Source organism: Brassica napus, chromosome C2 (genome assembly GCF_020379485.1).
Source record: "Brassica napus cultivar Da-Ae chromosome C2, Da-Ae, whole genome shotgun sequence".
NCBI lineage: Eukaryota > Viridiplantae > Streptophyta > Magnoliopsida > Brassicales > Brassicaceae > Brassica > Brassica napus.
In genome coordinates this window covers 45960833-45980416 of record NC_063445.1, presented here as the reverse complement: position 1 = coordinate 45980416, position 19584 = coordinate 45960833, and the positions used below count along the sequence as shown (strand labels likewise).

General features: G+C 35.0%; 2 protein-coding genes across 2 annotated transcripts; both read left to right on the top strand.

The window, feature by feature from the left end:
* Nucleotides 1-2009: 2009 nt before the first annotated feature.
* Nucleotides 2010-10561, top strand: LOC106400828 (RING-H2 finger protein ATL48-like). Its single transcript, XM_013841222.3, has one exon. The coding sequence runs from the start codon at nt 3366-3368 to the stop codon at nt 3954-3956; it is 591 nt and encodes a 196-aa protein (XP_013696676.2). The 5' UTR covers nt 2010-3365; the 3' UTR covers nt 3957-10561.
* LOC106417470 (YDG domain-containing protein At5g47160-like) lies at nt 9273-9839 on the top strand. The gene has a single exon (XM_048749155.1). The coding sequence runs from the start codon at nt 9273-9275 to the stop codon at nt 9837-9839; it is 567 nt and encodes a 188-aa protein (XP_048605112.1).
* Nucleotides 10562-19584: the final 9023 nt, after the last annotated feature.

Below are 19584 nucleotides of genomic sequence, written 5' to 3'. Positions count from 1 at the left end.
TCATTCTTAAAATTATAATAGCTAGATAGGGTATTAGGGAGAAACAAATATTAGATGAATGATCAAATCTCTCATTCTTCGAACAAACTTAAAATGAGGTAATTAGAACATTGTGATGATATTTTATTAAAAATATTAAGGAATAAAAATCAATACTAAATTTTTTAATCAGAGGGAAATAATATATATATAGTGCTTTCAATATTAAAAATCACTTCGATTTGAAAAAATGTATTTATGAGATTGTCAGAATCAAATAACATATTAGAAACCAGATATTAAAAAAAATTATTTATATAAATAAAAATATATAAATTAGAGTAAACACACAAATCAAAATCAATACATTTTGTCTATTTACGATCATGTTTTTCGTAAATAAATCAAAAGAATCATTTTATTTACTTTATATGGTATATAAATAAACTTCAGTGATATTAACATGGATATATATATATATAGAGTATATTTTAATATAAAATATGTATTATTAACACTTCTACTCATATGATTTTATTAACATTGTATATTTACTGTAACAAAAATTTAAACCGTTAATCACAAAGCATTTAATGTGAGATTTTTTTCAATACAAAATTCAAAATTAAAATATTAAGATAGCAGTAATTTTTCAATGCAAATTTTAAAATTAACATATTTATATATTTTTATATAGTAGATCATTTAATTTAAATGATATATAATATATATATATATGAAAATTTATTAATGAAACTTTATATTCATACGATTTATGATCATTTGCATCTTGCTTGAACAAAAAACAAATAAATCATTAATCACTAAATTTTCAATGTGAGATTTTAGCCTTGAAGTAATTTGTTGGCGTTTTAAAAATTCAAAATATAATTTATAAGAAAAATATAAATTTTTGTGTTATATGTTTAATATGATTGTTCAATTTCTTTTTAATAATATAAAATTAAACAAAATCAAAGAGGCTATGGAGCGTCGAACTCTCAAGCTGTCTCCACAGATCTACGGTCAAATTACTCCACCAACTACACTCATCATGTGTCCATCGTGTGAGCGTGTTGCTGGGCCATCATCATCAAACCATCACCAGCCTGTTCCGATCAACCCGTGGGTTGCTTGTGCTGGTCAAGTGGCGCATGGTTTGAATTTTGAAACCTTACGTCCACGATCTTGAGAGGAAGGAAGGGTGTTTTGTTAAGACTCGTTGTTGCTGCGTGGGGTGGTCATTGTTATTTTGGATGATTAGCCTTCCCAAATTATAGTGCCAAACTATGATGTGACATTCAAGTATTTAAATCAGAAAAGATCGATTACAAACTAACATATTAACCAAATTATTAAAAAAATACTTCAGATTTAACTTGTTACACTAGATCTCGACGATTTTTGTTTACATTTATTTTTATATAAATATTTTGTTTTCAATTCAAAATTGATATATATTATAATATATATGTGTCTATCAATTTTTAAAACATAATAAGTTTACGGAATATTTTTTTTATTGAATTGATTGTTTCAAATTTTCACATGTATTTGTATCTTCTTCTATATATATATTTTCGGATTATTATTTCATTGTTAAAATCGTAACTATATATATAAAGATTAGTAAAATATTGTTTTATTGTCATATTCAAAGATAACATTTCACAAATTTAGAAAGTTTTTTTTAAAATTAAACTTTTCGCTTCATAGATTTATATTATCGAGTAAATAACTAAACATTTAGTTTTTGTTTAATTTTTAAAATAAACTATATAGTTTAAAATTTGGTATATAGTTTAAAATTTGTTTTCAATGGTTTAAGGTAGTAAAGATTAATCATTGTTAGATAATATAACTTTTGTTATTAAAAAAAATTCTTTATAATTTTAAAAGTTAACATCGACAAATATTTAACATATGGAGGTATAGTATTACAACATTAAATTATATCTATTTAATTTATACTATCTATAAATCCAATGGATAATCTATTGTTTAAATCTAATTATTGATAGCCCAATAAAAATTTCTGGTAGGCCCTAAAATTTAAATGATAAGAATAGAGATTAAATGTAACATGATTTTCTATGAATAGGTCAATTATGTCCATTTTTAGAAAAATCACACATGAATCAATGTCGTGACTTCTGTTTTAATATATAAGATGTTTATCTCTTCTCAACAATACAATGATTTTAAAAAACTGAGTGGCTAGTAGTAGCGTCTAGGATGTTAATAAGAACGTAAGCAACATGTACGCGTCATACGCAATATGTTCTGGTAATAAAAAAACTATGCTAATGTAAGAACTGTCCATGCGTTTATTGTGGCAATAGTAGATTCTAATCCTGCAGCTTCTCTACTTCTTCATTGTCACCTCTCTCATTCTTCTCTGCTTCGTTGTCGTTACCTTCCTCTTTCTTCTGCTGCTTCTCTGTTTCTCTATCGCCACCTTTCTTTTCATCCTCCCCAAGTCGCTGTCTCTTGGAGGATCCCGCAGCAGAAGGATGTGGTCCAAATCCATGTCCATCAGTAAGTAGCTCGACCATCTGATCTGTATCACTCTGAATCTCACGCAAAGTACTCAAATGCCGTGTCTTACTATGAATCTGGTCCAAAGCATTCAAAAACTGCTGCCAAAAGTCGTCTGCAATAAGAAACCAACACACAATGTTTGACATTCAGAAAAGGCACAAAAGGAGAAACAGAGAGGAAGGCTGAGAGTAGTTTAATTACTGTGGAAAGCTGGAGAGGCTTGAAGGTTTTGGTTCTCTAGAGCATTATCATTATTAGTAGCTTCTTGCGGCACGTGTGGTGATGCAGCAGGGTATCTCTGGACAATTGGAGAATTCCACAATGCTATAACAGAAGCAAAGACAATGTCAACAAACAGTTTTAGGTTGGACACACTGAGAAACTCAAAGAACAAGGAACACATGCATGTTTATTTTACGGCGGCGAGCAGGAGGAGGAGGTGGTGGAGATAGACGTTGCTTCTCTTGCTCTCCCTGTATAGCTGAAGTTCCCTCTCGTGGCGAAACAATCACAAGATAACCAAAAAGACAAAAACTCAAAACCAGTTCTGCCTTACACCAGTCGCAAAAAGACCAAAAAGGAAAGAAACTTGTGCGACAAGAAACGATGTGTGTTTATGTTTTACGTACTTGATGCAACACGCTCACAGGTCATTAAAAGAATCAAATATACTATAAGATTTTCCTTTTATTCAATTCTTTTTGTTTTTTTGCTTAAGCTTGGTTTTTATTCGTTCTTTATCATCCAAATTATAAAAATAGAAAGAATGAAAAAAAAGGAAAATCTTGGCCACTATTTAATAACCTCTCTCATTTACTTGTGCGTGCTAATGTTAGAAAAAAACAATGTTTGAGAGAGGAGCAAATTGTTCGTTAATAATGTTGGAGAGTGGAGAACAAGCAACGATTGATATTGAGGCAACTGTGTCATGCAAGTGTTCATCCAACACTTTAAAGATAAGACTAAAGCGCGATACAGAAGTGTTTCTCGTACACCAGCGTGACGGATCCGTGGACATTATCGGATCACAGCCGGCTCCTCCATTCCCAATCCCTCACATCCTCCTAAAAGACATCGGTAGCTTTGATCCGCACAACATCAATCCTCTCCTCCAATTAGACCCTGTTTTATGCGATCATATTTCTGTTATAATCGCTTCCAAAGCAGCCGAGGAGCGAGTTCCAGGGCCATTATACATCTCCCTATACGTCACAGTCACCCCACACAGATTCCTAGGAGACGATATTCCTTTCCCTGAACAAGACGAGGAGTTGGAGACATGCGGCATTTGTTTGGAGGAGCTAAATCCGAGGGGTGAAATCTATTTCGACATGCCAAATTGTTCTCATCAGTTTCATGATCTATGTATATCCAGGTGGTTGAGGCGTAGCAAGACTTGCCCTCTCTGCCGCACTTTTTCTGATTATGATGATTGACAACCATGCATCTCTTCTATTTTTCTTTCTTTTTGTCAAACTTATTGAATTCAGTTTTTTTTTTCTCTCCAATTTTTAATGTTCATGTCAGATTTCTTGTCTTTCACTCCTTCCTTGTGATTAGGGTTCACTTAATAATTTCTCGGATTTTTCTGACCCATCTTTGGAAGACATAGTTTACCACTCTGTAGCATTGCTTCTTAAGGTTAGTTTATTTGCAACACTAACCCCCAACAAATTGTGTTTCTTCAAAAATCGATTTGAGACATCATCACCATCTTCCTCTGGACCAAAACTTGACAAGACCAAATTCCATTTTTGTACTGAAAACTATATGATTCTAGGAACCAGTCTAAGTCTCTTCTCTGTCTTCACCTTCTTCCTCCATTTTTCGAACATAGTTTGTGTTTTGATATGTCTGTTCCACTAGCGTTAGAATTAAATGAATCTTCCTCACTCGCTTGCTCGATCCAACTTTCTGATAACTTCTTTGAAATCACGCCAAAACTCAAGCACGCTCACGCCAAATACCTTCTTTTGATATGTCATTCATGTTGAATCAATGTTTTTAAACTCTGCTTTTTGTTTTTTTAACACAAATAGTATACACGCAAAACTCGTGCTTTTTGTTTGTTTTTGAACAACTTCTATTAACCTTAAAAAAACCTTAGGAGCCGCAACAACATGATCATGGTTAGAGTTTCGTAACGAGTTGGACATACTCTTTGAGATAAATACGGTCCTTCAGGTTTTGGAGCGCTACGACACATGATCCGAGTTTTTATACTCTGGTTCTGACTTCTTGTTTGAGACAAGTTCCATAAGGTAGAACAACATTAAATTAAAATACAAACCCAAAAACACTTAAAAAATTCGTCAAAACAGTTTTGTTTCTTAGCCGTCCATTTTCTAAAGGTTTGAACACTAACAGGGAGTAACATGGTCATACATAGATTATATAATTCAAAAAAGACATGGTCATAGATTCCACACAAGTAGTATACACGCAGACACACAAATCTCTTACCACAAAAATATGATCTTAAAATGGTTGTTTATGGTCTTCAAATGGTTTTACTCCACTTCCTCTATGTCCTATCTCCACAAAATGTACGTATAAGTGAAGCATTATTCCTTATACTTTCTCAACAATGAAATCAAAACTGCACACTTTGCATTCACTAATACATCGGAGTGGGCTGAGACTATTATCTCCACTGCCTTGTGGAAGAAGGCAACTGAAGATAAAATAAGCTTAAACTAGAGCCACTTCTCTGTTTGTCTCAGATCCGATGGTAACTTAGTTTGACTCATTATTACTTATCTTATTCACATATTATTACAAATCTAGAGTCAATTTTCATTCAATTATCTTGGGTTTTTTTTTTTTTTGTGTTAACGCTAGGTACTTAAAAGTTATAGTACCTATATATGTATGACGATGTGACATTTAAATATTTGTATCAGAAAAGATCGGTTAAAAACTACAGTATTAACCGAATTATGAAAAAAACTCCATCAGATTGTAACTGTTTACATGTTTATCCCTCCTCCACAATACAAAGCTTCGAGAAACACAATAAAATTGCTCCCCAATGTTTTTTCAAACAGCGTAGCTAGTACTAGTAGTAGCATCTAGGATGATAATAAGAAAGTAAGCAACATGTATATGTGTCATACGCAATGTAAGAACTGTCCATGCGTTCATTGTGGCAATTGTAGATTCTAATGCTGCAGCTTCTCTACTTCTTCATTGTCACCTCTCTCATTCTTCTCTGTTTCTTTATCGTTACCTTCCTATTTCTTCTGCAGCTTCTCTGTTTCTCCATCGCCACCTCTCTCTTCATCCTCCTCAAGTCGCTGTCTCTTGGAGGATCCGGCAGCAGAAGGATGTGGTCCAAATCCATGTCCATCAGTCAGTAGCTTGACCGTCTGATCTGTACTACTCTTAATCTCACGCAAAGTACTCAAATGCCGTGTTTTACTCTGAATCTGGTCCAAAGTATTCAAAAACTGCTGCCAAAAGTCGTCTGCAATATGAAAATCTATTCCATCTCCCGAACAGATCCCCTAAACCCTCCTTTTCACAAAGTAGCTCCTATAAAAGTCAACTTCATCTTCTACGCAACATTGAAATGCTAAATGATAATACAAAAAACAATCAAAGGAGTAAATAATAACCTGCATTCTAGCAGCATTATTCTCATACTCAGCAGACCGAGACATCAAAGTTCCTCTGGCTTTTCCACTGCCATCATCTGAGCTCGGAGCTCAATCTCCTGCAGCTGAAGTTCTCCTTTTTTGTAGCCTAGAAACTGTACGAATCTGGTCCAACAGTTTAGCATCTGAGCAAGACCCATCCATCGTAATGGAGTATAGATCCAAATCACCAACCTCTTTTTACCATTCTACAAGGAAACCCCCCACCACAGACAATGTCGTCTCCACTCTCACAAACAAGTTCATAAAATAGAGGAACCTTGTATATGGTTCTGTCTTCTGTCTGGTTTAGCTTTTAACTGTTCCAAACCCTAGCAAGCAAAGGATACCAAAGAGCATTACCACAGTCTGTGGTGTTTCCGAAGTTGTGAGAATCCGAAACGGCGCACGACTCTTTTCTTGACTGAGTCGGCGACGGATTATGAAGGGAACCGCCACGAGTCGCGGCTACGGTCGAACTGAAAAGAAAGTCCCAACAATTGGGCCAGGCTAAAAAGGCCCAATATAATCAAATACTTAAAAAAAAAAAAAAAGTCCAACAAATATCAATCAAATCAAATCTCCCTCTCTCTCCATCTAAGTTTCCGTTAAACATTGTTTCTCTCCTCTCTATCTCCCCCTTTGTTTCTTTCTTTATCCAAGAACGCCAAAAACCTTGGAAATTTCTTCTCACGGAATCATTACTGGGTTGGGGCTGAGGCAAAAATCTTGAGTAAGTCGAAACAAACATACTTTCTTGCCACGAAAGTTTCTTTCTTTGTTTTTGAGAAAATCTTTTCTTTTCCTTCTCTCTGAGTTTTTTGTCTTTTCGATTGGTTCTCTTGTGATTGTTGCTTAGGTTCTCAACGAGAACTAAAACTGCTACTCCCAAATCTTTTGTGCCTTTTTTCTTCTTTTGATCCTCTGTTCCTCCATTTTCTTGGTTAGGGTTTTCAAACATGAATGAAACGGGATCAACTTCGAAAAGAGGAAACTTTGAGGGCAGCTTTAAAGATGTTGATGATGATGTGACTAGAGAGAGTCAAAGACAAGTCGTTACTATATTCCTGGCCAATCTAAGAGCGCAAAGAACCGTGAGCGCACTACTCTCTACTCGTCGTGTGCCCTTTTGTTTTGTATATTTCTTTTTGTTCTTTGCCACTGGTAAAAACGGAACTGGTCCTCTGTTCCTCCTCCATACTTATTGTCTCACTTTCCTTTTTAGGTTTTGAAACAATGAGGGGATCAACTTCAGGATGTGTGAATCAAAGACAAGCGGGGCCTTCCACCAATGCTTACGCAGTTTCTCCTTCAAGTCAAGCGGGAACTTAAGCTTTACTGAGAGAGCAGAGCTGCAACGTTTATCTTCACCTCCTCCTGCTCTTCGCTGTAATAAAATTGGTCCTTGTTCCTTGTGCCTTTTCTTTCTTTTTATATACTTCATTTTGTGCTTGCAACTTGATTTTGAGTTTTTTCTTCTTCTGATCCTCTGTTCCTCCATTATTATTGTCCAGACCGCAGGTCTAAAGATGATGATGCTCTTAGGAATAAGAGACAGAGTCAAACACATAGTGGGGTGACCATCCCACTAATGGAGAGGGATCTTTGCCCTCGTGAGAAAGTGAGCAAAGCTCGTAGGCTTTTCAAGATGATCTTCAAGGAGCTCTTGGTTGATGTTGAAGCTAAACGCACAACACGTATTGATCACGACGTTAGGATGATGCTCAAGGAGCAGAATATGTGTGTGAACACAGATTATAGGGTAGGAGAAGTTCCTGGTATCCTAGTTGGTGACGAGTTCGAGTACAAAACTGAGATGAGCGTTGTTAGTCTACATTTTGGGATTATGAGTGGAATTGACTATATGGAAATGAGTCCAGGATTGACTTTGGCTACAAGTATCGCAGCATCAGAAGGAAGCCAATACAGTAAGGTTTGTTGAAAGGTAACATGGCTCTGGTGAATAGCATGAAACACAAAGCTAAAGTTCGAGTGATTCGTGGGTTCACTCATGGAAACAAACAGATGTTTGTGTATCTGGGCTTATATGTGGTTAAAAGATACTCGGAGGAGAGAGGAGCAGGACTGTTCAAGTTTCTGCTAGAAACGGCTTGACGTGTCAGAGAAACGGCTTGACGTGTCATCCTTTCCGTGACTAGGTTTTTGACTTTTGTGTCCAGATTAAAAGAATCAAATCCTTTTATTCATTCTTTTTGTTTTTTTCTTAAGCTTTGCTTTCTTTCTTTTTTTGTCAACAACATGATCATGGGTTAATTTTTGTAACGTGTTGGACATATTCTTGAGATAAATACGTTCCTTCAGGTTTTGTAGCTTTGCAACACGGTCATGGTTCTAACTTCTTGGTTGTGACAAGCTCCATAGGGTAGAACAACATTAGAATAAAAATAAAAACCCCTAAAAACTAACCCCCAACAAATTGTGTAGCATATATAGCTTCTTAATTAGGGTTAATTTATTTGCAAAACAAACCTCCAACAAATTGTGTTTCTTCAAAAATCGATTTGAACGAGTTTAGTTTAAAAGACATTGTGTTTGAGATATTGTATTGGCAACCGAAGATAAAATAAGCTCAAATTAGAGCAACTTCTCTGTTTGTCTCAGATCCGGTGGTAACTTAGTTTGGCTCATTATTACTTGTCTTATTCACATATATTACAAATCTATAGTCACTTTTCATTCAATTATCTCAGGGTCTGAAATGTTCTAAGAATCTTATGATCAAAGAGTTGATACTCGTTGTCAATTTCATTGAGTAAGAAGCACAAAAACATTTTCTGAATATTTGTGTGCCAACGCAGAAGGCTGTAAAGAGTGTGCTAAAGACTACAGCTGATGCGTCTGTATTACCATCCCTACTTCTAATACCACTAATTTTAGCCCCAAACAGTAATCGCAATAAGCCCTTTCCAATGTTGCACTCAAGACTCACCAAAAGTCTCAACATAAGTCCTGTGCTTGCAACTTGATTTTGAGTTTTCTTCTTCTTCTGATCCTCTGTTCCTCCATTATTATTGTTCAGACCGCAGGTCTAAATATGATGATGCTCTTAGGAATAAGAGACAGAGTCAAACACATAGTGGGGTGACCATCCCACTAATGGAGAGGGATCTTTGCCCTCGTGAGAAAGTGAGCAAAGCTCGTAGGCTTTTCAAGATAATCTTCAAGGAGCTCTTGGTTGATGTTGAAGCTAAACGCACAACACGTATTGATCACGACGTTAGGATGATGCTCAAGGAGCAGAACATGTGTGTTAACACAGATTATAGGGTAGGAGAAGTTCCTGGTATCCTAGTTGGTGACGAGTTCGAGTACAAAACTGAGATGAGCGTGGTTGGTCTACATTTTGGGATTATGAGTGGAATTGATTGTCAGGAAATGCGTACAGGATTGATCTTCGCTACAAGTATTGTAGCATCAGAAGGAAGCCAGTACCGTAACGTTTTCAAGGGTGACCAGCTTCTGTACTCTGGGGTAGGAAAAGGTTTGTTGAAAGGTAACATGGCTCTGGTGAATAACATGAAACACAAAGCTCCAGTTCGAGTTATTCGTGGCACTATTCATCATGGAAACAAACAGATGTTTGTGTACCTGGGTTTGTACCTGGTTAAAAGTTACGAGAGAGGAGCAGAAGGATGCTTCCAGTTTCTGCTAGAAACGGCTTGACGTGTCAGAGAAACGGCTTGACGTGTCATCCTTTCCCTATAATATTTTGTCTGTTTGTAATCGGCACAATATTGTTACAATCATTCCCTATAACAATACAACTAACATGAAATTTTCAATTCAAAAGTATTTTACAGTAAAAGATTTTTTTTGTCTTTTCTATAATGATTTCACTTTAAATATGGGATTAGCACATCATCCATCCAATCAAGATAACGAATCGTTTTTGGTTTATGCATGTCGGACCAAATTCATAATTTTATTAGATTGGTTATAATGTTTTGAGTTTATTACAATATAATATGTGTTAAAAGTCACAAATTTGTAACTATATATATTCTTTAAGGATGTAAACCGATCAATTTGGCTGTCGCTTTACATAAAAGAAGATAACAATATCCTCATAATTCTAGAATTGCATAAAAGAGGGTTATAAACTTTAGTCTATATACTCCAATACACGAGGTTACAGAGATCATGTTATCATACAACAGTTTATTTTGTCGTGTCAATACAACAATTAAGGTGCCAAAAACAATGGTTTTTTGGTAACACTAGCAATGATTATATGGTAACAAATCTTAATGAACATCCAAATCATGTAACATGAAGAGAAAAAGACAAAAATAGCACTAAATCAAGTTTATGTTTCCAAACTAGCATTCAAGGTCAAAAGTCACAAAAATAGCACTTAATGTTTTATCAAAAGTCACAAACTTAGGGTTTAGAGTTAAAGGGTGGGGTTTAGGATTTAGGGTTTAGGGTTTAGGGTTTAGAGTTTAGATTTTAGGGTTTAAGGTTTAGGGTTTAGGGTTTAGAGTTTAGGGTTTAGAGTTTAGGGTTTAGGGTTTATGGTTTAGGGTTTAGAGTTTGGGGTTTAGAGTTTAGGGTTTAGGGTTTAGAGTTGAGAAATGAGGTTTTGGGGATAAGATTTCAAATTTTGAAAAATAAAAAAATTAAAATTTTCAAAGGATAAACTTAGAAAAGTGCTATTTTGGTCATTTTAGTTTTTGAGTGCTATTTTTGTGATATAAACTTAGAAAAGTGCTATTTTGGAGATTTGTCCTAACATGAACGGCATGTCGTTTTCTTGTACAAATCTGGCCTCCATTATCATTATTAGTAGTTGTTGCTCAAAATCTAGTAAAGCCAGTCAATTTTTTTTTGTTGGTCGTATTATAAGACGACTTATTTAGCATCTCACAAGTAATTAACTATTTTCCATATAAATCTATATAAAAAGGGTCATGAATATCATTATATTACATAAATGGTTGAACAAAAGAATTACAAAATTCAGTGGAAAAGGATAATTATAATTGACCATTGACCATTGACCAATGATACAAAACCAACAATTTTCACCAACAAATTTTCAGTCAACGTGACAACTACTCAGCATTCTAAAATGATTAACTGGATTCAATTTCGAGTCTGATAGAAAGAAGGTGATGATTCATTTATTTGAAGTGAACTTTGAATTCTCTCTTCTATTGTGAGAAAACAAATAATTAAAAGAATTATTATCCTCTTCTTTTTTTTTTTGGGACAAAAAAAAACGAAGAATTATTATCCTCTTCTTTTTGAAGAAAATATCAAACATTGCGGTGGAGACGCACGTGCGCGGTTGTTTGCACGTAACGATTTTGAGTTTGCTAATAGAAGAAAAGAAAGGTTTGAAAACTCAGCGTTCAAAGTCAGACAAGACTGGATTTTGTCACCTTCAATGTTTTGATTTGCTGACAGGTTCCTTGGGATTCCACAACAAATAGTACGTTTCTATATATATAAAAAAAAGAGAATAACACATTGGTCAAAATCACAATTGTTATATAAGGTGGTTTTATTGGATGGAAGACTATTTTTGTTATTTCTAATTTTGTTTTGTTTATAACTAAAAAAATATTTTATTTAAATTTATTTCAAAAGTGCATCTAAAATAAAATTAAATAGTTTTTTTTTTGTCAGCAAATAAAATAGTTATATAAACCTATTTAGTATGATTTTATTTTTATGTTGTAGTAAAGATATAGATACAATTGTTTTAATAATATTTTGTAAACTCAGCATAAATATCAGTACAATAAATATGTATAAACTCAATTTCTATAGAAAATAATATATTCTATTAAAATAGAAGTCACAATCTCATTTCATATGTGATTTTTAAGTTGGATCATCCATAAATGTTTTTATTAAATGTATTTTAATAAAACTAATTATCTATAAAATCTTTGAACTACTTTAATCATAATATTTTCTGATATTTTTTCATTTAAATATATATATATATATATTAAAATTTTCAAAAAATGTTTAAAAAGATTTCAACAAGATCTTAATTTTCAAAAATTATATGTAAATATTTTCACTAATTTCGTAATTAGATTTGAAATATTATTATACATTAATCTATTCAGTTATCATTTATAAAATGAATAATAAATATTATATTATATTTTTATCTATTATATGATCACAATAAATCATATTAAAATAAAATTATTACGTTAGTATTTTAACAATATCATAATTTTAAATATGTTTATGTGAATATTTTCACTAATTTCGTAATTAGCAATGAACTATTAATATATATATACAATTATTGTATATAAAATTAAAAATAAAAATTATATCCTACTTTTATCTATTTTATAATCATAATCAATCATGTTAAAATAAAATTACTATATTGAACAAGATATGATAAAATTATATTAAAATGATAGATTTATAAATTTTATTTTCATAAATATAAAATATTTATGTTAAAATACAATATGATGACCTAACGGCTTAACATTAGCAGATTACAATACAAGTATACAAATTAACATATCTTAGACTTTTGTATATACAATAATATATTATATAAAATGATTAAACATAAAAATATTACTAAAAGGAAATCCAGTTTTGAAGGGCGAGTAAAAATTTAACATAAATTAAATAAAAACTAATTTTCAAATATGTATTTTCATGCACATATTAATTTGTTTAATAACTAAATACAAATACAATAAGATAAATATATAATAAGAAGCAACAAATACATGTGACGGTTTTAAACAATTGATTATTTACAACATGTAAACTATTGTATTTGAAATAGTTATATAAACATTTAAATATATGATTAAAATTAAAAATGTATACCACTAATGATCTAAAATAAATATATATGCATATAAAACTGAAAATAACATCCGCACGGTTGCGCGGATCAAGATCTAGTTTATAGTTAACTCTCACCCAATTATCCATGAAATTTTTAATCTTAAGCATAATAACATCATGGACATAAAAAAAGCTTATTTACGTATCTTTCTCCAAAAAATAAATCTTATTATAATTTTTATAAATTGTAGCAGATAATTTACACCAGATATTAGTGTATAATTATATTATTATGGGTAAAGGCGTAAAGCCATGTCATTTTAAACATTTCCCAAACCATAAAAACAAGTTTTGTGTATTTCGTTAAGATGAAACCATGAAATTAAAATGAAAAAAAAATACTCGTAAGGTATAAAAGAACCCAAGTGGATGTATATCTGAAACCGTCGAAGTGATAATTTGAGGATTCAGCTGCGGAGTTCAAACATGAAAACGGACGTTCAACTACTACACTGATATATTATATTCTTTTGATATTGAATTAATCAAACCTGATTGGATCCATGCTTTAAATACTTAATCATCCCCCCCCCACCCCGTTAGAAAACCTTAAAACACAAATATTAATTAATTCACTACAAGAAAACATAATCTTAACGATGGCGGTTTTTCTCGCTAATTCGTCGTAAGAGAGGCTTTACGACGAATTAGCGAGGAAACGCGTTTGCTCGTTACACGTCTGTCGTAACACATATTTCCTCGCTAATTCGTCGTAACTTAGCGAGGAATATATTTCGTCGTAAAGACGAAGTAGGACGATTCGTCGTAAAGACCACGTCAATATTCCACGTAAGGACGTCGCTATAATACCTCGTAAATACCTCGAAAATAGTTCCTCGTAACCTACACGCAAATACCTTGAAAGAGTTTCCTCGCAAAATACACGTAACAACCACGAAATGATTTCCTCGTAAAATGGTCGTAAACTTTTCCTCGTTATTTCCTCGTAAATGATTCCTCGTAAAATACTCGTTAAATGTTTCTCGTCATTTCCTCGTGAGGTTTCCACGTAAAGAGGTCGTACATTGGCTACGAATTTACTTCGTTTTTATTATTTTACAGAATTTAAAAATATAATTAAAAAATAATTAAAATTATTTAATTTAATAATAAATTAAAATTCAAAATAAAAATAAATCAATATGAAAATATTTTATATATAAATAAGTTTTGAATTTATATAATACAACAACCAAAAAAAAAAACTAAGGGTCGTTCATCGCCCGGTAGAATTCATCACTCCTCCTCGTAACATCCGCCTCGTTATGTACGTCGGATGACTCGCCTTGAATGGGATGTTGTTGTCGCATGTTCCTCAACATGGACTCCCATTCCGGATTTGTGGCCGCAATAACGTCCAAGAAGCCCTCGACTCCACCCATACGAGATTTTGTCGCGGTCAACTCGTTACGCAGCTGAGCGGACTCTCTACGCAGCTCAGTGACTTCATCATCCCGTCGCTGACCATAAGACGATGTCGCTCTCGGAACATCGTTGACGGAACCAATACCCAACGTCCGTCCCTTTTTTTTAGGGACAACCTTAAAAACAAAAAATAAATATTGTAAGTAAAAATTTAAAGTTAAATTAAATGAATAATAAAAAATTAATTTTTTTGAAAATTTACCTCCTCGTAAATCTTATCCACTTCAAGTGTGGATAAGGTGACGGGTAATCCGTCGGTAGACTGCTGGGTCAGCTGAGTCTGGCGGTCTTCAACCCGAGCAACTACGTCGTTGTAGATTTGCTCGGACTTGCCATCTACAAATACGCCCGCCTTGTTCTTGTGGGTCCTCTCGTAAAGTTCCATAAGAGACGGGAGATGTCCCGTCTCTTTGGCCTAAAAAACATTTAAGAAAGTTAGAATAAATTAATATATATATTAAAAAAATTATTTAATAAAATATTTAATTACCATTTCCAAACGGACACCGGCGTGGGGTTTTTGGCCCGTAGTGTGAAGCATCGGCCCGTTCCCGTGCTCATCGACCGTGTTACGGGAGTTAGAGCAAGCCTGGGCGATTCTAATGGAATCAGGAAGGCGCCAATAACGGATGAGGCCATCCCACACATCCGTGGTGAGCTCAGCGGGTTTGCCACGCTCATACCCCTTCACGATCCAGTCACCCTTCCAGTTGGAGACCGTGTCCAACAAGCGAACTTTCGCTTTCGCGTTAAACTTCTTCCTCACCCTCTCAGTGATCCCCAAGGCCCAATTATATTTTTGCTGTTGGAAAAAATAAATTAACAATTAGTTTTTTAGAAAGTATATATATAAATCATGAAAAAATTAAAATATATATAATTAATTAATAGAAACTTACAGCGTAAATTTTGAACCACGTCTTTCTGACGTAGTGAGGCGTCTTACTCCAGTTTGGATGTGCCATGGAGAAGTAACCCTTGATCGTGTCGGTTACGTCCGATGCAAGACATCCGTCAACCCCCCCACCTGGAAAATACAAATTTAAAATATAAATTATTTTTAATGTTATAAAAGAAATTTAAACGAATTAAAAAAAAATTAATGCAACATACCACAACGTTCCGTCCGGTCGGTCTGGGTCGATGACTGGTAAACCTTCTCTGCCTGGCAGACTGAGAATGTCCTCTACAGTGTACTGCGAGTAAGGAGCACTCGGAGGCACCATCAGATCAGGATGAATATCGGCGACCATCGGAGGTGCCATCGGAGGAGGCACAGGAGGAGGCACATGAGGAGCCGATGGTGCACTAGAAGAAGTAGACCCAGAGACTCTCTGAGTGTACTGAGTCTCGGGGACAGTCTCCTGGCCCGAAGAACTGGGAGCGGAAGAAGAGGCCGGGTCTAAATGACTACCCGGCTCACCGAAGATCTCTCTGTAATGGGCAGTAAGTCTTCCTTTTCGAACCTGGGAAAAAAATGAAATTTTTAAAATTAACATCAACAATATATTTCCCAACATTATCCACCTAATCAACACTAAATAACATAAAATCCGCAAACCTATCTAAATTCCCTATACTAACCACCTAATCTATCCTAAACTAACCAAATTAGAGAGGAATCAGAGAGGCTTACCATTGCTACGAAATGGAGAGGAAGTAGAGAGGAAGTAGAGAGGAAAGAAAGAGTGAGCGCTCGGGTGTATATATAAGATTACATATCGTCGCAAATTCCTCGTAAGTTTACGACGAAATAGCGAGCAGTTACAAAGGCCCGTCTTTTTTTTTACGAGGAAATTGCGAGGAATCACAAAGGCCCGTGTTTTTTTATACGAGGTATTAACGACGATTTACTTTACGAGGAATTAACGAGGCTTGCTTTCCTATAAATATACCCACAACTCTCACTCTCAAACCACACACAAACTCCCAAATCACACCTTATCTCAAATCACAATCCTCAAAAAAATCCTATTCAAATTATAAATATTTGAAAAAAATAGGAAAAGGAGAAGATATTAGAATTCATGTGGGCGAGACTTACGTATTATAATTGCTGGAAGTCTTGCCACATGTTAATCTGGTATTTTTCTCCTTTTCCTTTTTTTTCAAGTTTGTACACTACGAGATATTTACGACGATTTGTACTTACGTGGAATTAACGGGTTTATGTATAAATCCGTTTACGTGGTCTTTACGACGATTTGTGCTTACGTGGAATTAACGAGTGTTTTGTTTAAATCATTTTACGTGGTAGTTACGATGATTTCTTCCTACGAGGACTTTACGACGATTTGTGCTTACGTGGAATTAACGAGTGTTTTGTTTAAATCATTTTACGTGGTAGTTACGACGATTTCATCCTACGAGGTAGTTACGACGATTTGTGCTTACGTGGAATTAACGAGTGTTATTTTTAAATCCCTAGAATCCGAAACCCGAAACCCTAATCCGAAACCCCAAACCCCAACCCCCAAACCCGAAACCCGAAACCCGAAACCCGAAACCCAAACCCCCATCTTTAATTTTCTACTTCATATATTCCAAACCCCATATTTAATTTTAAGTTTCGTCGTTATTTTTAACGAGTGTTATGGTTAAATCCCTAGAACCCCAAACCCGAAACCCGAAACCCGAAACCCGAAACCCGAAACTCGAAATCCAAAACCCGAAACCCCAAACCCCGAAACCCCAAACCCGAAACCAAAAACCCGAAACCCGAAACCCGAAATCCAAAACCCGAAACCCCAAAACCCGAAACCCCAAACCCCAAACCCGAAACCCGAAACCTGAAACCCTAAACCCTAAATCCCATATTCCATATTTATTTTTAGGTTTCGTCGTTATTTCCTCGTTATGTTACGTTATATTTACGACGATTTCATCCTACGTGGTTTTTACGACGAATTCATCCTACGTGGTATTTACGACGATTTAGTCCTACGTGGAATTAACGAGTCCTTCGTCGTTATTTACTCGTTGGAATACGAGGACTTTACGACGATTTAAGCTTACGTGGAATTAACGACTGTTATGTTTAAATCCCTAGAATCCAAAACCCGAAACCCCAAACCCCATATTCCTTATTTTCTACTTCATATATTCCAAACCCCATCTTTATTTCCATTCCAAACCACAATTCCCACATTTGCTTATTCATAAAACAAACTCCCACATTACCTTATTCATAAAACAAACCCCACATTATCTTATTCATAAAACAAACTCTCTCATCTTATTCATAAAACAAATACATCAATCGGATACATCGACATTCTCGTCATCACTAGAAACATCATCATTTTCATTAAACTCGTCTTCAACAGCTTCGTCTGTGGCATCATCGGTAAGATCTTCGTACTCGTGATTATGCGGATCAATGAGAAGGATGTCATCAATTTCTTGTTCAGGTTCCTCAACTTCATTTATCTGTTCTTCTTGCAATGGTGGTTCTTCTCCACTGATGATTCGTCCTCGAGGTGTAACTTTGATTACTGCTAACCAATTTATACCTGAATCTCTCATCCGAGGGTATGGAAGGAAGCTAACTTGGTCTGCTTGTGAAGCTAAGATGAAAGGCTCGAATTTGTTGTACCTTCGTCCACCGTTGACATCAACTACACCGAATTTGTTAGACCGAACACCTCTGTTGACGACGGGGTCGAACCATTCACATTTGAAGAGGACGCATTTCAGCTTCAGTATCCCTGGAAATTCGACTTCAATAATCTCCGTCAAGATCCCGTAGAAATCTGTTTCCCCTTTCACACATATTCCATAGTTACTGGTCGCCCGCTGTCTACCATAGTCATATGTATGAAAAGTATAGCCTCGTGTGAAATACATCTGTGATGTGGTGACCTTTACAAGTGGAGATTGAATTACTTCGTGTAACCACTTAGGATAATCTGCATCGTCGTCGTCATAATCAACCTGCAAAAATAAAGAGAATGTTAATGAAATACAGATAATGTATGAAAAAAAGTTTTAGTTAATACCTGATTCCGCAACCACTTAATGAAGTGTTGATCTTTCCTTTTGTCTACGTCACTTGTGGATATACCAGGAAATGTTTCTTCGACTTGAGAAACAAATAGGCTGTAAAATCACATTTTATAGGAATGAATCTCTCGCAATTATACAATTAATTATACTTATATGTGTTTCGAAGTGTCAATATATGTTACCTTTCAAAATAACGCATCAATGGATCTTCGCAATTGAGTAGAATATAGGTGTGTGCACTATGAGCGTCTTGTTCACTCGACCACCAAACCTCTTTAGACTTCCCACCGAGTCGCCCAATCTGGCTAAAGATGTCTGGAACACCAGCAACTGCATATGTTGGCGCAACACCACCATCATCATATCTTCTTGGAGCTCTTCTCCGTGTACGTACTTTTGACGCAAAGTAGTACGATGTGAAGTGAGAAACTTCTTCCGTCAAACTTCCAGCAATTATAGAACCTTCAACTTTGGCGAGGTTCTTTGCTTTTCCCTTCAAATATTTCATGGCTCGCTCATACTGATACATCCATCCGTAATGTACAGGTCCACGAAGCAATGCCTCATATGGGAGGTGGACAGCTAGATGCTCCATGACGTCAAAAAATCCGGGAGGAAATATCTTCTCCAAGTTGCACAATAAGATGGGAATGTTCTCCTGAAGCTGTTCCACAACTTCTTCTTTAAGAGTGCGTGTGCTCAGATCCCTGAAAAATGCTCCAATGCCTTTTATATTCAAAAAAAAATTAAACACATTGTTAGTCATATATTATTTTGTAAATTATTGTGATATAATACACTACGTACCTGCAAGTGCTTCATGTACGTTTGTTGGAAGTAGCTCCGCAAATGCAAAGGGCAGTAGTCGTTGCATAAATACATGACAATCATGACTCTTCATCCCGGAGAACTTTTGACCCTTTTCAACACATCTAGAGAGATTCGAAACATACCCATCGGGGAACTTCACTTCTGATGCCACCCAGTTGAACAACACCGACTTTTTTTCTGAAGATAATCTGAATATCGGAACGGGAACTTGTCCATTGCTTTTAATATGTAACTCGCTTCTTGAGCAAATATCCGGCAAGTCCAACCTCGATTTTATGTTGTCTTTTGTCTTCCCTGGGACATT

Bases quoted from the DNA above. Each gene is read 5' to 3' on its own strand.
- LOC106400828 (XM_013841222.3), top strand. From the start codon at position 3,366: ATGTTTGAGAGAGGAGCAAATTGTTCGTTAATAATGTTGGAGAGTGGA.
- LOC106417470 (XM_048749155.1), top strand. From the start codon at position 9,273: ATGGAGAGGGATCTTTGCCCTCGTGAGAAAGTGAGCAAAGCTCGTAGG.